This window comes from Vipera berus (assembly GCF_964194415.1).
Source record: "Vipera berus genome assembly, chromosome: 9".
NCBI classification, from domain to species: Eukaryota; Metazoa; Chordata; class Lepidosauria; order Squamata; family Viperidae; genus Vipera; species Vipera berus.
This window is the reverse complement of record NC_138212.1, coordinates 14,767,772-14,784,167: the sequence shown is the minus strand read 5'-3', so window position 1 is coordinate 14,784,167 and position 16,396 is coordinate 14,767,772. Positions and strand designations below refer to the sequence as shown.

At 42.0% G+C, this 16,396-nt stretch overlaps 1 protein-coding gene across 1 annotated transcript in view; it reads left to right on the top strand.

The window, feature by feature from the left end:
- Nucleotides 1-16,396, top strand: part of MAN1C1 (mannosidase alpha class 1C member 1) — a 158,693-nt gene that overhangs the window by 47,548 nt on the left and 94,749 nt on the right. Inside the window, 1 exon segment of the mRNA XM_081335172.1 lies at nt 15,930-16,026. Within this exon segment, the coding sequence (XP_081191298.1) occupies nt 15,930-16,026 (97 nt within the window).

Here is a 16,396-nt window from a genome sequence, read left to right as displayed (position 1 = left end):
GAACAAAAGATCAACTCCTAATAGACAAAATGATCTTGGAAAACTGCAAGAAAAGGAAGACCAACCTGAACGTGGCATGGATTGACTACAAAAAGGCGTTTGATTCTCTGCCACATGACTGGATAATCAAGTGCCTAGAAATAACAGGAGTCAGTAGAAACATCAGAAAATTTGTGCAAAGATCGATGGCAGAGTGGAAGACACAGTTGCAGGTCAATGGTGAAAGACTGGGAGAGGTTAATATCAAGAGAGGAATATTTCAAGGAGATTCATTATTACCACTACTATTTGTTATTGCACTGTTTCCTCTGTCAACAATCCTGAATAACTCAGGACATGGCTATCAAACTTCAAAAACATCTGCCAAACTATTCCACCTCCTTTACATGGATGATCTGAAACTATATGGAAAAACATTGTCTGAAATAGAATCGCTACTGAACACTGTCCGTATATATAGACAAGATATTGCAATGGGTGTTTCGCTTGGACAAATGTGCCACACTTACTCTCAAACAAGGAAAAATAGTAAAAACTGAAGGAATGAAGATGCCCCACGAAAATAACATTAAGAGTCTGGATGAGGAAGATTACTACAAATACTTGGGTATCCTTCAAGCTGACAACATCAAGCACGCTGAAGTCAAGAAAAAGATTAGAGGTGAATACATCAAGAGAGTGAAGAAGATCTTAAAGTCCAAACTCAATGGAGAAAATACCGTGAAGGCAATCAACACCTGGACAATTCCAATCATTAGATACACCGCTGGAATAGTGGACTGGACTCAAGGAGAGCTAAAAGCAATGGATAGGAAGACCAGAAAAATAATGATAATGAATCATGCCCTTCATCCACGCAGTGACATTGACAGACTCTATCTACCAAGGCAGATAGGTGGACGTGGAATACTGCAAGTACATCAGATGGTTGAAGAAGAAAAAATGGCTTTGGAAGAATATCTGAAGGACAATGATGAAGATGCACTGAAATTAGTATATCAGGAAGGCTTACTGACTAGTGGAGAGACCAAACTGGCCTACAAGAAAGACCAAATGAAGAACAGAATAGAGGCATGGGAAGACAAAGCACTACATGGCCAGTACATTAAAAAATAGCTGGGAAAGCAGATAATAACAAGACTTGGCAATGGCTAAGAGCAGGAAAGTTGAAGAATGAGACCGAGGGACTAATTCTGGCTGCACAAGACCAAGCTTTAAGGACAAATGCATACAAAGTCAAAATTGAGAAGACAGCAACAGACAGTAAGTGCCACCTATGCAAAGAAGCTGAAGAAACAGTGGACCACCTGGTAAGCTCCTGCAAGAAGATCACACAGACTGACTACAAGCAGCGGCATGACAAAGTAGCAACAATGGTGCATTGGAAGATCTGCAAGAAATATCATTTGCCTGTAAGCAAGAACTGGTGGGATCATAAAATAGAGAAAGTCATAGAAAATGATAAAGTTAAACTGCTCTGGGACTTCAGAATTCAAATAGACAAGCACCCCTGAACAATTGTCAATAAGAAAGACAAAAAAGTCTGGATAGTAGACGTGGCAGTGCCTGGAGACAGCAGAAGATAACAAAATACGAAGACCTACAAATAGAAATAGAAAGACTGTGGCAAAGGCAAGCAAGGGTAGTACCAATAGTAATAGGCGCCTTGGGTGCAATCCCAAAACAACTGGAGCACCACTTGAACACCATTGGCATTGACAAATTCGCAATTAGTCAATAGCAAAAGGTGGCCTTGCTAGGAACTGCTTCCATCCTGCGACAATATCTGTAATACCATCCAACATCCACATCTGCCTATCCCAGCTCCTTGGTAAGGACTCAATAGGTAGACAAAAATGCCAAATCCAGTCTGAAAATCTGGCTGACTGTGCGATGATCCATAATAGTAGTAATAGTAATAGGAAGAAGAAGAAGAAGAAGTAGTAGTAGTAGTTGGGAGGGACCTTGGAGGTCATCTAGTCCAACACCCTGCTCAGGCAGGAAACCCTATACCCGTGGTGGCAAACCTATGGCAAGCATGCCACAGGTGGCACGCAGAGCCCTCTCTGTGGGCACACGCATTGTCGCCCCAGTTCTAAGCCTTCAGCTGGGTTTCATAAAACATTTTCGCTTTAGGCCTCCACCACCATGTGCAAAAAAAAAATAGTTCAATCAATCAATCAAATTTCAACTTCTCGCGGGGAAAAAAAAGATCTTGCAAAGTTGGAATTGATTGAACTTTTTAGTCCCACCCAGTCTGCTGTTACTACCACAGCCATGCCCACCCAATGGGCCACGCCCACCCAATGGGCCATGCCCACGAAGCACCCGGCAATACATAAGTGGGTTTTGAGTTGCAGTTTGGGCACTTTGTCTCTAAAAGGTTCACCATCACTGCCCTATACCATTTCAGACAAATCACTGTCCAGGCTCTTCTTAAAAACTTCCAGTGTTGGAGCATTCACAGCTTCTGGAGGCAGGTTGTTCCACTGGTTAATTGTTCTAACTGTCAGGAAGTTTCTCCTTAGTTCTAGGTTGATTAGTTTCCATCCATTGCTTCTTCTCCTGCCTTTGGGCGCTTTGGAGAATAGCTTGACTCCTTCTTCTTTGTGGCAATCCCTGAGTATTGGAACATGGCTATCTTGTCATCCCTAGTCCTTCTCTTCACTAAACTAGACATAGCCAATTCCAGCAACTATTTCTTATGTTTTAGCCTCCAGTCCCCTACTCCAGGGCTTTTCAACCAGTGGTACGGGTACCACCTGTGGTACATTGGCACCTGGCAGGTGGCACACGACCATCCTAGAAAAGTGGTAGCGGGGGAGGGGAATGAGGTGAACTGGTGGCAGCACCACACAAGCCTGAACGAGAGATGGCTGGAGTTGCAGGGCTGTCAGGGCTCAGTGGAAGCGCCAAGCTCAGCGCCAGGCTCCAGCTGGAGCTCGGCACTGATCCTGACGCTTCTTCTGAGCGCAGAAGAAGTGCCGATCAGCTGGAAAGTCTTGTGATGTTGCCATATCCTAAAATTGGTACAATGGGTAAAAAGGTTGAAAAGCCCTGCCCTTCTCATCTTTGTTGCTCTTCTCTGTACTCTTTCTAGAGTCTCAACATCTTTTTTACATCATGGTGACCAAATCTGGATGCTGTATTCCAAGTGTGGCCTTACCAAGGCATTGTAAAGTGGTATTAATACTTCACTATCATGTCACCCCTTGTCCTTCTCTTCATTAAACTGGACATACCCAATTCCAATTTTCAGAAGTGGTGTGCCATTGCCTGCTTCTTCCTAGGGCGGACAGAGGGTGATTGTCAGAATCATATCCAAAGCAGAATTACAATTCACTGTCTCCTGGTTTCTAGCCTGTCATCTTTAGCCACCTCACTGAGAGCCAGTTTGGTCTAATGGTTAAGGTATCAGGGTAGAAGGTAGGAGACTGTGAGTTCAAGTCCTACCTTGTCTGTGAAAGCCATCAGGATGACTTTGGGTCAGTCCCTCTCAGCCCAGTTTACCTCACAGGGTTGTTGTTATGGGGAAAATAGGAGGAGGAAGGTATGTTAGATATGTTTGCTGCCTTGTGTTAGTTGTAAAAATAATGTTGGGATACAAATAATAAATTAATAGTGTAAATCAGGGGTCTTCAAACTTGGCCCTTTTATGACTCGTGGACCTCAATTCCCAGAATTCCTCAGTCATAAAAGGGCCAAGTTTGAAGACCCCTGGTGGAAATAATGCCAAACTGTCTGTCTTATGGCTGATTAATTAGCTCTTGTTCAAGAACCACAACCAACAAATGCACTGTGTACGAACTTCTCCTAACTTACAAAGCTAGTGTGTTAGAGAAAGGTTCACTTTTTCAGCAGTTTTGGTATTTCTTGTGTGGGCACACACAAACACATCCTGATTTTGCACGTGTGTGAAGAAATATGGTATTCAGCCCCGGGAGAAGCTTTGCTACTTGGCAAGCTTTTTATCCTAGCCTATTGGAAGTGCATCTCATTTCAGAGCAACATTGTTGAATCTCCAAATCTCCTGCCTGTCTCGGCTTAGACCTGTACAGTATATTTTAGATGTAAGTCCACAGTAATTCCTTCTTTGGTAAGGAATTTAACATTGATCTATCTCTTTATCACATGCCCCCAGGGTCTCCCTTTTGTGTTTTCATGGCTTGCCTTCTTCACATCAAGAGCTAGCTAATTTAATTGCTTTAAATTCTGGCTGACTTTTAGCCATTCATGTTGTCTTTTACTACAAGTTACTGTAACTTCCTGCGGGAACCCCACAAGGCTTTTACTTCAGAGCATCAGATTTTAAAGTAGGGTGGAGGAACAAGCACTTTCCTAGTACTACAGATACGGGCAACCCCCAGGTGACAGACAAGAGCTGTAGCAAAATCTGTCTTTAAGTCAAATTTGTAAATAAGCCAGAATGAGTACCTATGCTTCTGATATAATGACAGTTAGTAAATCTTTGTCTTAATATTTTCAGATAGTCCTCGACTTACAGTCAAAATTGGGACCAGAATTTCTGTTACTCAACAAGGCAGTTGAGTGAGCCCCACCCAATTTTATTTTTTTCATGGTTATTAAGCAAATCAGTGCAGAGATTGTTTTGAATTTTTTTTAGATCTGCTATCTTTTTAGATTAGCTATCTTGTCCAATTCTGGGTTGCTTGCAAGTGTGATAAATATTCATTTTGTCTCCTTATTCAGTTCATTAGTAAAAATGTTGAAAAGCCCACGGTCTACAGTTGAACCTTTTGACATCCCACTAAATATCTCCCTCCAATTTAATGAAGAGCCACAGATGAACATTCTTTGGATATGATTTTAAGCCAGCTATGTATCCACTTAATTATCATGCCATCCAGCACATGCTTAACTAGCTTGCTAGCAATAGAGTACTTTGTCAACTGCTTTGTTGAAATCAAGATATATTATAACAATAATTTGTTGTAGGTTTATTCAGGAAGTTACTAAAGGAGATTGAGTTGTTCTGGAAATATCTATTCTTAACAAATCCATGTTAAATTTTAGCTGCTTTCAAGCTGCTTAAAGAGTACCGGTATTTGTTTTATGTTCTGTACCAGAATCTTTGCAGGAATTAATGTCACGTTGACTGTCCTGTTATTTCACAATTCCTTCCCCCCCCTTTTTTTTCTTTTGTGAAAATAAGAGGCAGATTTTGCATTCTCTAGTCATTCATCCTTCATCATTTCATCCAAGATTACTAAGAAATAATACATATAGGTTCAGCCAGAGGATCATCTAAGACAGAGGTCCCCAACCTTTTGGGCACCAGGAACTGGTTCCGTGGCAAGAGGTTTTTACATGGACCAGAGGATGTGTGGTTTTGTGTGCTGCCTGCATCCTGCGGATGTGCCTTTGCTTGTTTGTGCGGCCCGGTTGCTGGCATGCAACTGGTGGGAGATGCTCATCTCCATGCTCATCTCCATGCTCATCTCCATTTCAAGGCCATTGAGCCAGTGCTGTCCGAAGACATTTCCGCGGTCATGTGGCCAGCATGACGTGATGGAGCGCTGTTAACCTCCCACTGAAGTGGTACCTATTTATCTACTTGCATTTGCATGCTTTTGAATTACAGGTAGCCCTCAAATTAAATGTCCAAAGTTATGATGGTGCTGAAAAAAGTGATTTACAATCAGTAAATGATTGCACTTACAACCCTTGTAGATCCTCTCAATCATATGATCACGATTTGGGTATTTGGCAACCAGCATGTATTTGATGCTTACCACATTCCTGGGTCATGTGATTCCCATTTGTAACCTTCCCAGGCTTCTAACAAGCAAAGACAATGGGGGAAGCTGGTTTGGCTTAAGAACTGCAGGATTCGCTTAACAACCATGGCTAAAAAGGTAATAAAATCCGATATAACTCACTTAACAATCACATTGCTTAGCAACGGAGGTTGCATTCCCAATTGTGGTTGTTAATCAAAGACTATTTGGATGCTCTTTATAAGAATGCCTATCCATCTTATGCTTCTTTTGCTGTTAGGGTCTTCTGACCTGGAATCCTACTTATTCTTGCTCTCTGATCATTAATGCATGATTAATGGCTAGATTAATGACTAGCCTTATTTCAGGTTTGTTGTAGCTTCCATAGAAGTGCATCCATTATTTTTTAAAAAATCAAGCTTGTAGCTCTAATGGTTGCCAGGAAATCCATGTAACAGGGTTCTCATTACTAGGGATCCTGCTGATTCGGCTTCCTTGCAACTATTTAATATTGCACAGCATGCCTCCTTCCATCCATCCATCCATCCATCCATCCTTCCAGCCCTCCCTTCCTTCCTTCCTTCCTTCCTTCCTTCCTTCCTTCCTTCCTTCCTTCCTTCCTTCCTTCCTTCTTTCCTTCCTTCCTTCCTTCCTTCCTTCCTTCTCAAAGCATTCTTATCCATCTCTTCTCAAATCCACTTTCTTGGGCTGATGCAAAGGAGGTGAATAATTGTGGGTTGGCTGAGGAATTTGTTCTCTAGTCTCCACAGCAGTGTTTCTCAACCGTGGCAACTTGGAAGTAGTACGGACTTCAACATGACTGGCTATGAAATTCTGGGAGTTGAAGTCCACACATCTTCCAAGCTCCCACGGTTGAGAAAAGTGCTCTAGAGCAGTGTGTCTCAACCGTAGCAATTTGAAAATGTCAGGCTGGAGGATTCTGGGGGTTGCTAAGATTGGAGATCACTGCTCTAGAGGGAGATTTGGACGGAGAGAGCTGAGAAATATATATTGCCCTCCTGGTTTCTCCTTGTTGTTACTTAAAATAGGGTGTAAAGGCATCCGTAGAGAAAATGCTATATTGAGCTGCTTTAGCTTTCTATATTAAGTCTATAGGTAGAGTGATGCTGAGTGCTTATTTTTATGTGTTACCTGCTGTTGCCATCCTGTCACAAAAATCATTCTGAAGCCTTAAATATTAAATTAAATATAGAAATATGATCATAATAACTAGAATCTATAGGATACTCATTTTGCTCTTCCCTCTGATAGGAAGAGCCTAAAGCAGGGGTAGGCAACCTGGGCTGTTTTATGACTCGTGGACTTCAACTCCCAGAATTCCTGAGCCAGCCAAGCAAAAGTGACATGTTTCACACTTATGACGGTTGCAGCATCCCCATGGTTGCATGTTCAAAAGTCAGATGCTTGGCAACTGACTCATATTTATGATGTTTGCAGTCTCCTGGGGTCATGTGATCCCGTTTTGTGACCTTCTGACACCTTCTGGCAAGCAAAGCCAATGGGGAAGCCAGGTTCATTTAATAACCGTGTTACTGATTTAACAACTGCCGTGATTCACTTAACAACTATGTCAAGAAAGATCGTAAAATGGGGTGAAGCTCACTTAACAAATGTCTCACTTAGCAATAAAAATATGGGGCTCAATTTTGGTCGTAAGTCGAAGACAACCTGTACTGTAAACCTAGGGACCAATTAGTTCTAAATATAGCTACTAGCTCAGTTACTGCATTCTTGAAGCCCCACCCCATTCACCTCCATAAATCTCGCTAAAGAGTACTCTGTGGAAACCATGGTGGCAAAAATTGCTCTGTTTTAGGCATCTGTCAAAGAGCCGATAGATAGCACTGTCAGGAAAGGCTGGCCCAGAATAAACATTTTATATGGCTTTAAAATAAATGTCTTAAATTCTTGATTATAGCTTCCTTGCATTATTTCAGTTATTTGAGAAGAAATCTTTTTTTCATTTGGGGTATTAGCATTCTGCACATGTAATCTGTCTCTGATCTGGCTCACATAATACATAAGCTGTGCCTTCTTTAAGAATTGTTTGTTGGATTAGCCCACAAGGACTGGGGGGGGGTGTTTAGATGAAATGGGGATTGTCTGTTCAGGTTCTGCTAGGGCACCAGGGGTTGCCTTCCCAGCTTTGTAGAATCACCACATGCAAAATTGGGAAAGGCTATCTTCACCCATTTTTACAACCAAGGGTTAGGGTTAGGCTTAGGACATAAACCAAGGGATTATTCTATTGCAGATGTAGAGGTAGTTCTTGACTCACGATCATAAGGGAAACTGTCTATTACAATTGTAAGTTGCAAAGGTCATAAAGCAGGTCACCACATGACCCATCCAATTTTACAACATTTTTTTGGTGGTGGCTGTTAAATGAACGACCGTGGCTGTTACGTGAATCCATGGTCATTAAGTGAGCTCTTTGTTTGCTATGGGGTGTTGTTGTTAAAAAAAAACACCCTGCAAATAAACACTGGTTTTCGGCAAAAACATTGTAAATAGTGGTCACATGACTGTGGGGCCCTGCAAATAGCCACTGATGATCACCCAAAATGTGATCACGTGACTGTGGGGGGGGGAGGCAGCTGTTGGAATCTCAAAAGTAACTCTATTGGGGGGTGGAATGACTTTTTGAATAGTTGCTAAGCAATTGATCGTAGTCAAAGACTACCTGTATGACCATTTCAGATGCAGGGAGAATGGATCAGTCTGGAGCTCTGGTGTCTTCTTTCCAAGCTGCATGGGTTTGTTTGTTTTTTTGAGCAAATGCTACTTCTTGATATATGCAAAGGACCACAAGCACACTACCAAATAAATAAAACTTGCAATCAGATTCTAGACCTTTAGGCTGAATTTTTGCTAGGTGATCGATCACCAGTCCCATTTTAGGCTGGCTGTTCATTTACTTGGCTGCATAAAAAGAAGAATCTATTTATCTGGTCTCAAAACAGAATTTTACCAAGATATTAAAGGGGTGGGTGGGAAATGTAAGATTTTCCTGCTTTGGAGTCATAGCCAAAGTCATTCAGTCATTGTGCTGATTGCCTCTCCCATTCTTCTCAAGGTGGAGTGCTGGTCTTCACTGTTTTCATGCTTCGTGCCATTTAATAAAATTTGTTACAGGTAGTACCCGACTTATGATCACAAATGGAACTTGAATTTCCATCATAAATCATGGCAATCTTAAGTCAGACCCGATTTTACAACAATTTTTATGGTAGCCATTAAGCAAGTCATCATGGCTGTTAAGGGAATCCAATTCTCCCATGCATATTTTTTGCTGCAAATTGGCAAAAAAGGGCCACAAATTGTGTTTACGAGAACACAGTTGCCCAGCACCCAAATAGTGATCATGTGATCCCCGAAGTGCTCCATTGGTTGTAAATGTGAGTACAGGTCCTAAATCATTTTTTCCCTAGACCATTGTGATCTTCAACCATTGTTAAATGGTTGCATCTGTTGTAATTTGAGGACTACCTGAAGTTGGAAAAAGTCCTGCCAGACTCCTAAGTTTTTGCTGCCATAGTTCTCTTACAAAGTCCTAATATGGAGGTAATTTACAATTTTAATAAACAAGAGTGCCTGCTCAGAAGGCAATGTCAATTTTTTAAAGGTTTTGTCATATAGCATATTCAAGAGTGAACACACAAGAAATAAAATGTTACAAAACCAGGCCATTTTTTCCCTATGAACCCAGTTTTCAAAGACATCTTGACAAGGTGACCTGAAGTAGGCACCAAGATGAGATTTATAGGCAGTTTTTTGTCTCCAAAAAGGGGTCACAAAGTGGTTTACTACCATTATAGAAAAGAAATAACAATCTTCAAAGCAGTTACTTAGAAACCAGCATAAAAAGGCTTGGGGAGAAAAACAGGACCGTGAAAAGCTTGGTACAATAAATCTCTTGGCTTGCTCACCAAAATTTCCTGAAAGCGCCCAGCCAAACTTCCAGAGCTGATCAAATCCCTGAAAAAGAATCTTACTGGTATAAAATATTTTATCATCAGTGGTAGCTCAAAAGAAAATATGTTTTTGCATCTGTCTGATATTGAATCTGGTATAGAAAGAAGCACAGATCCGTACGCAAAAGGCTGCATTCAAAAAAGTGAGCAGGATCAGAATGAAAACTAAATTTCATTTACTTTATATTATTTGTACGCTTATTATTTGCCCCGCAACTGTGTAATTTTTCCTTTTCTCAACAATGTTGGAAACACTCTAGGGGGTCATCTGAAACCTGGGCAGATGACCCAGGTTGTCTTTTTGTGACATTGGTTTGAAGGATTCTGGCTTCATCAGTTAATTAGGGAGCAGCTTTAAAATGTCCATTATTTGGCTACAGGTAGTCCTCGGGTTAAGACCATAATGAAGACTGTCCATCACGGTCATGACTTGTGACGATCATAAATCAGGTCATCCATGCAACTGATCTGATTTTAGAACATTGTGCAGCAGTTGTTAAGCAAATATTACGGGAATGGAATTAATGAACAGAACAGATGGAATGGAATGGAATGGAATGGAATGGAATGGAATGGAATGGAATGGAATAGAATAGAATAGAATAGAATAGAATAGAATAGAATAGAATAGAATAGAATAGAATAGAATAGAATAGAATAGAATAGAATAGAATAATAGAATAGAATTCTTTATTGGCCAAGTGTGGTTGGAGACAGAAGGAATTTATCTCCGGTGCATAAGCTCTCAATGTATATACAAACAACAAAGTGATAGGTCATATATCATAGATCCTAGATAGAAGTCAGTAAGTATAGGCTACAACAACAAGGGATAAATCACAGATACCAGTAGGAGAAGGTATTAGGGAAGATGGGAAAAATGAGAAGATGAGAAAGATCATGTCAATATCTGCATGGGTAAAATATCTTTAGGCCTAAGACAGTGCTGTGGGAACCAATGTGCACCTATGGTTCTCTGTGGGTGCTGCGGTTGGGTCAAAAATGAAGTGGAAGTTTAGGATGGAGGTAGCCTACAGCTTCTGACCACAGTTGGGACCAGAGCTTGCATCACTAAGCAATGCAGTAGTTAAATGAGTCATCATGTGACTGTGCCCGATTTTATGACCTTTTTACCATAGTCATTGGCTTTGCCTGCTGGAAGCAGGCTGGGAAGGTCCCAAATGGTTATCACATGTCCCTGGGACAGTGCAGCCGTCATAAATGTGGGCCAGTTACCCCTCCTGCTGCAACCGTCTCATAAGTCATTTCCCCCCCCCAGCAATGTCATAACTTCCGAAGGTCTCTAAATGAATGGTTGCAAGTCGAAGACTGCCTGCAGTTGGTAAATAACATACTTTGGCTTAAAGGGAAAGAATTGCATGAAAATCCGGAGCTAGATAAGCTACTTATACTCTGGAGCCTTGTACAGGAGGTTGAATTTTTGTTAGTAAATTCAATTTTTGCACAGTATTTAATCCCCATACTTGACCGTGAAACCTTAATAATCCCCTCCTGCCCCCCTCCCCCTCCAACAAATTCTATCCAGACAGTGTTGCCTATACAGTATTTCTCCTTATTTATGTGACCGTCTGTGAAACTCTGCTTTGCAAGAGGATTTTTTAAATTATTTTTTCACCTTCACAAACCATGTCCTCTGAAATCCCTAAAGCAAACGCTGCTTGACTTTATTTTGTTGCCTGCATTAATTAATGTGAGTCTGCCCAGATGTTGGGCTTTGGAAAGGGAGAGAAGGCCCAAACTAGGGCTTAAAACAATTTGGCCTCTTTCCTTCTCCAGGGCTTCACACTGTGGGGCAGCTTTCTGTGCCAGGTCCGACAATTGCTGAATTCATCTCCCAGAATTCCCTGTAAACATGAACTGAGAATTCTGGGTATTCTAAAATTTAAGGTCAGTACATCTAGGGGGCACCAAATAGGGGAAGAAAATGCAGGCAGGCTATATAATTGAGCCCATTGCTAAGCAAGACAATTGCTAAATGGGTGTGGCCCCCATTTTGCAACTTTTCTTGCCACATTTCTTAAGCGTATCACTGCAGATGTTAAGTTAGTAGCACGGTTGTTAAGTGAATCTGGTGACCTCGTTAACTTGGCTGGTTAGAAGGTCGCAAAAGGGGATCACGTGACCCAGGACACTGCAACCGTCATATAAATACCTGCCAGTTGCCAAGCGTCCGAAATTTGATCCCGTGACCACAGGAATGTTGCAGTGGTTATCAATGTGAGAGACGATCATAAGACACTTTTTTCAGTGCCGTTACTTTAAATGGTCAGTAAAAGAATGGTTGTAAGCTGAGGACTACTTATATATCAATGTGTGAAAGAGCACATTCATAAGATTGCTTCCAATGACTAATAACCCATCAATACCATCTTAATCTGTATGAGAGAAGGGAGGTTGCAGATGACAGGAAAAGGAAATGCTTAATCCCAGCTCTGCTCCCTGCTCTTTTTTTTGGGGGGGGGGTGGGGGGGCAATCAGCCATTTTTTTCTTGAATTACCTATAAATAAATTTAACTGTAGTAGAAGAAAAACATCTGGGCAAAGCTTCAAGCTTAGCTATTGTAAATCGGTGGTAAGACGAACTCAGGACGTCTTGCTTTTGCCCCAGGACAGACGTCAGTGTGCATATAAATTTGATAAACCCTATAAACTACTACTTTAGTAAGACCCAAGTAGATTTGTAGCTTTATCTGTGAGTGGTGCATAATTGACCCTGCTCTCCGCATCAGCTTTTTTATATCCGACATTGATGGATTGACTTTCTGGTAAAGGAAATAAAACACCAAAGGAAACATAGAAGGTGGGATGAAGCTTCAGCTCTCTCTGTAGGAAAGCCCTCTCTTTTGTAGTAAGGCCACTCTTGGAACACTGCATCCAGTTTTGGTTGCCATAATGTAGAAAAGATGTTGAGACTCTAGAACAGGGGTAGGCAACCTCGGCTCTTTTATGACTCATGGACTTCAACTCCCAGAATTCCTGAGCCAGCTGGCTCAGGAATTCTGGGAGTTGAAGTCCATGAGTCATAAAAGAGCCGAGGTTGCCTAACCCTGCTCTAGAAGGAGTGCAGAGAAGAGCAACAAAGAAGATTAGGGGACTGGAGGCTAAACATATAAAGAACGATTGCTGGAACTGGGTATATCTAGTTTAATGAAAACAAGGACTAGGGGGGACATGATAGCCGTGTTCCAATATTTGAGAAGCTGCCACAAAGAAGAATGGATCAATCTGTTCTCCAAAGCACCTGAAAACAAAAGAAGCAATGAATGGAAACTAGTCAAGGAGAGAAGCCACCTAGAACTAAGGAGAAACTTCCTGACAGTGAGAACAATTAATCTGTGGAATTTCTTGCCTCCAGAAGTTATGGGTGCTCTTAACACTGGAGATTTTCAATGAGAAACTGGACAGCCATTTGTCTGACGTGGTATAAAGCCGTGGTGGCGAACCTATGGCACACATGGCACAGGTGGCACACAGAGCCCTCTTTGTGGGCACACACACCATCGCCCCAGTCTTAGGCCTTCAGCTGGGTTTTATAAAACTTTTTTGCTTTAGGCCTTAGCTACTGCGTGCAAAAAAAGAGAAAAGTTTCAATCAATCAATTTCAACTTCTCGCAGGAAAAAAAAAGATCTCGCAAAGTTGGCATTGATTTATTGAACTTTTTAGTTCCGCAGTCTGCCATTACTATCGGAGCCACGCCCACCCAATGTGCCATGCCCACCCAACACCCGATGATACATAAGTGGGTTTTGGGTTGCAGTTTGGGCACTCAGTCTCTAAAAGGTTCGCCATCACTGGAATAGGGTCTCCTGTTTTGAGCAGAGGCTTGGACTAGACGACCTCCAAGGTCCCTTCCAACTCTGTTATTTTGTTATTGTTTTTTTTTCCACTGCCCTTGTAACTTGGAACGGTTGTACAGTCTAAGGTTTGATCAAATTCCCAAAAGTTGAGTTACCGTGGGAGTCTGGTCCCTGCTAGCAAAATGCTTCTTATTGTGACTATTGATGGAGTCTTGCTGGGTGAGAAGGCAGAAGCGTCTTCCAGACATCCTAATCTCTTTCTCCCTAACCTTACTCTGCCCTTCAGAGGTTTGGATACGGTTGATCTCAGCAGCTAAGAAAGGTCGCACTGGGTCAGTACTTGGGTGGCAAAGCACCTGGAAAGTTGGAGGGGGGGAAAAAACACCCCACCCTGGAAGAAAGCTAAAGCCAAACTGTTTATATAACACTGTCCAGAAAACTGCATGGATGCAATCGCCAAGAATCAAGTTCTATTTAAGAACATCTTTAACCTTGTCTGGCCTTTTGCACTGAGCTACCTAAAGGGGTGCTCTTAAAAATGCGTGGGGGGGGGAGAGAGAGACCCACGTACGCTACATTGAGCCCGTTGTAGCAAAATTATTATTATTTTTTAATATAAAAACAGTAAATAGATGCAATCGAGGCTGAGCAGTGGTGAGAACCCAAAGAAGCAGGGCATTAAGAAGAAAGCTGACTTCCTCTGAACCACAGGCAAACTTAGCTTGACGGCTAATTTCCATGCATTTGAAGGAGGCAGGGAGAGAAGGGGCACCATTCTTCCAGTTTTTTCAACCAGATCAGCAGCAACTTGATTTATTTATCCATCGACTTACTGACCCCCTTCCTTGGAAGAAGTGGAAAAGGACGCGGTGGCTCAGTGGGTTAGGATGCTGAGCTTGTCGATCAGAAGGTCGGCAGTTTGGCGGGTCGAATCCCGAGTTCTGCGTTACAGAGTGAGCGCCTGTTACTCGTCCCAGCTTCTGCCAACCTAGCAGTTTGAAAGCACGTAAAAATGCCAGTAGAAAAATAGGGACCACTACGGTGGGAAGGTAACAGCGTTCCGTGTGCCTTTGGCGTCTAGTCATGCCAGCCACATGACCACGGAGACGTCCTCGGACAAGCGCTGGCTCCTCGGCTTTGAAACGGAGATGAGCACCGGCCCCTAGAGTCGGAAACGAGTAGTACACATGTGCGGGGGAACCTTTACCTTTTTATTTAAAAAAAAGGTGGGGAAGGAAGGCTTGGTCACTGGCCCTCCTCTATTCTCATAAAGATCGGTATTTGTCCTTCTCCCTTCCCCTACCAGCTGGGCCCAGGCCTGTGAAGGGAAGTCAGAAACATTCTCTTTCTATAACTGAGTCAGTGACCTCTAAGTAACAGTGTCTTTCCAGGAAAGCCAGTTTGCTGATTACTTGGACATATTTTTCCCCACCCACAGTTAGTGGAGGACTGCTTGTGCCAGAAAACAGAATGGATCTTTTTAAAGTTTACATGCATGCATGCATGCATGCAAGCATACATCTGCGTCACTAAAGGATCTGTTTCTCTTCCTTTAGAAAACACGTGTAAGTTTTTGCAGAGGTTTTGCAGCAGCTAGATATTAACCAGGTCGGAATCCTTACGCAGAGGAGACAATTGGTTATCTTGATTTGCAAGAACACTTTGCTTCACATTTAAAGCAACAGAGGCTGGGTTTTAGAATAGAGCTGGAAGGGATCTTGGAGGTCTTCTAGTCTACCCCTCTGCTCAAGCAGAGACCCTATACCATCTCAGACAAGTGGCTCTCCAGTCTCTTCTTAAAAACCTCCAGTGATGAAGCACCCATGATTTCTGGTGGCAATCTGTTCCACTGGTTGATTGTCCTCACTGTTAGGAAGTTTCTCCTTAATTCCAGGTTGCTTCTCTCCTTGATTAGTTTCCAACCATTGTTTCATGTCCTGCCCTCTGGTAGATCTTAGATATTTTTAATTTTATTTGGTTGAATGTTTTCAATCTACAGAGAAATCCTAAACCAAATGCAGACATTTAGTAGGAAAATAGTCTCAACAGTTAAGCTTCCAGCTTGGGGAAGCATTTTATTTTTGTAACCTACAATATACAGCTAGCTACTTAATGTATGGAGAGCAAAAGAGATTTCTTATGCCCACTTATTAAATGCCAACTTGTGAATTTAAATTCATTTCTACACAAATTTCATCCAGAATTCAGTAGCAAGGGAGAATCATTGATGTGTGTGTGTGCATGTGTGCGTGCATATTTGGATGCCTTCTGTCTCTTTGCTTATCAATTATCTCTAATTTTTAACACAGTGACGCCCAGATGCTGTCTGAAACAACCAGATACACAGCTAACTGCCAGTTGCCTCTTTCTTTTGCAGATGATGAAGTTTGCTTGGGATAACTACAAGCTGTATGCCTTGGGGAAAAATGAACTGAGACCTCTCACTAGAAATGGACATATCGGGAACATGTTTGGTGAGTTGAATGTTGCTGAAATGAACACGATGGCTGGTCTCTTTCCTAAATGCTTAGCAACAGGCAATCAGACTAGAATACACATTTTGAGGACTGACTTTAAGTGCATGGTGGACTCACACACCCCTCCTTCAGAACAGATCTATAAATAAAAGACAATTGGTAAGCAGCTAGTTCTACCAAAATTACAACACAACTTGGTTCTACCGACCATCAATTGGCTGGCCCTTAGAATAGCTTTGAAACTGCCACCGTCAACTTAGTGTAGTTCAGCTGAATGGTACTATCAAAATCTCAGTCCTCAAGGCTTCTGGGGTGGCAGAAGAAAACATAGGTTCTCAAAAACGACCTAGGTCATTGGGAAAGACAT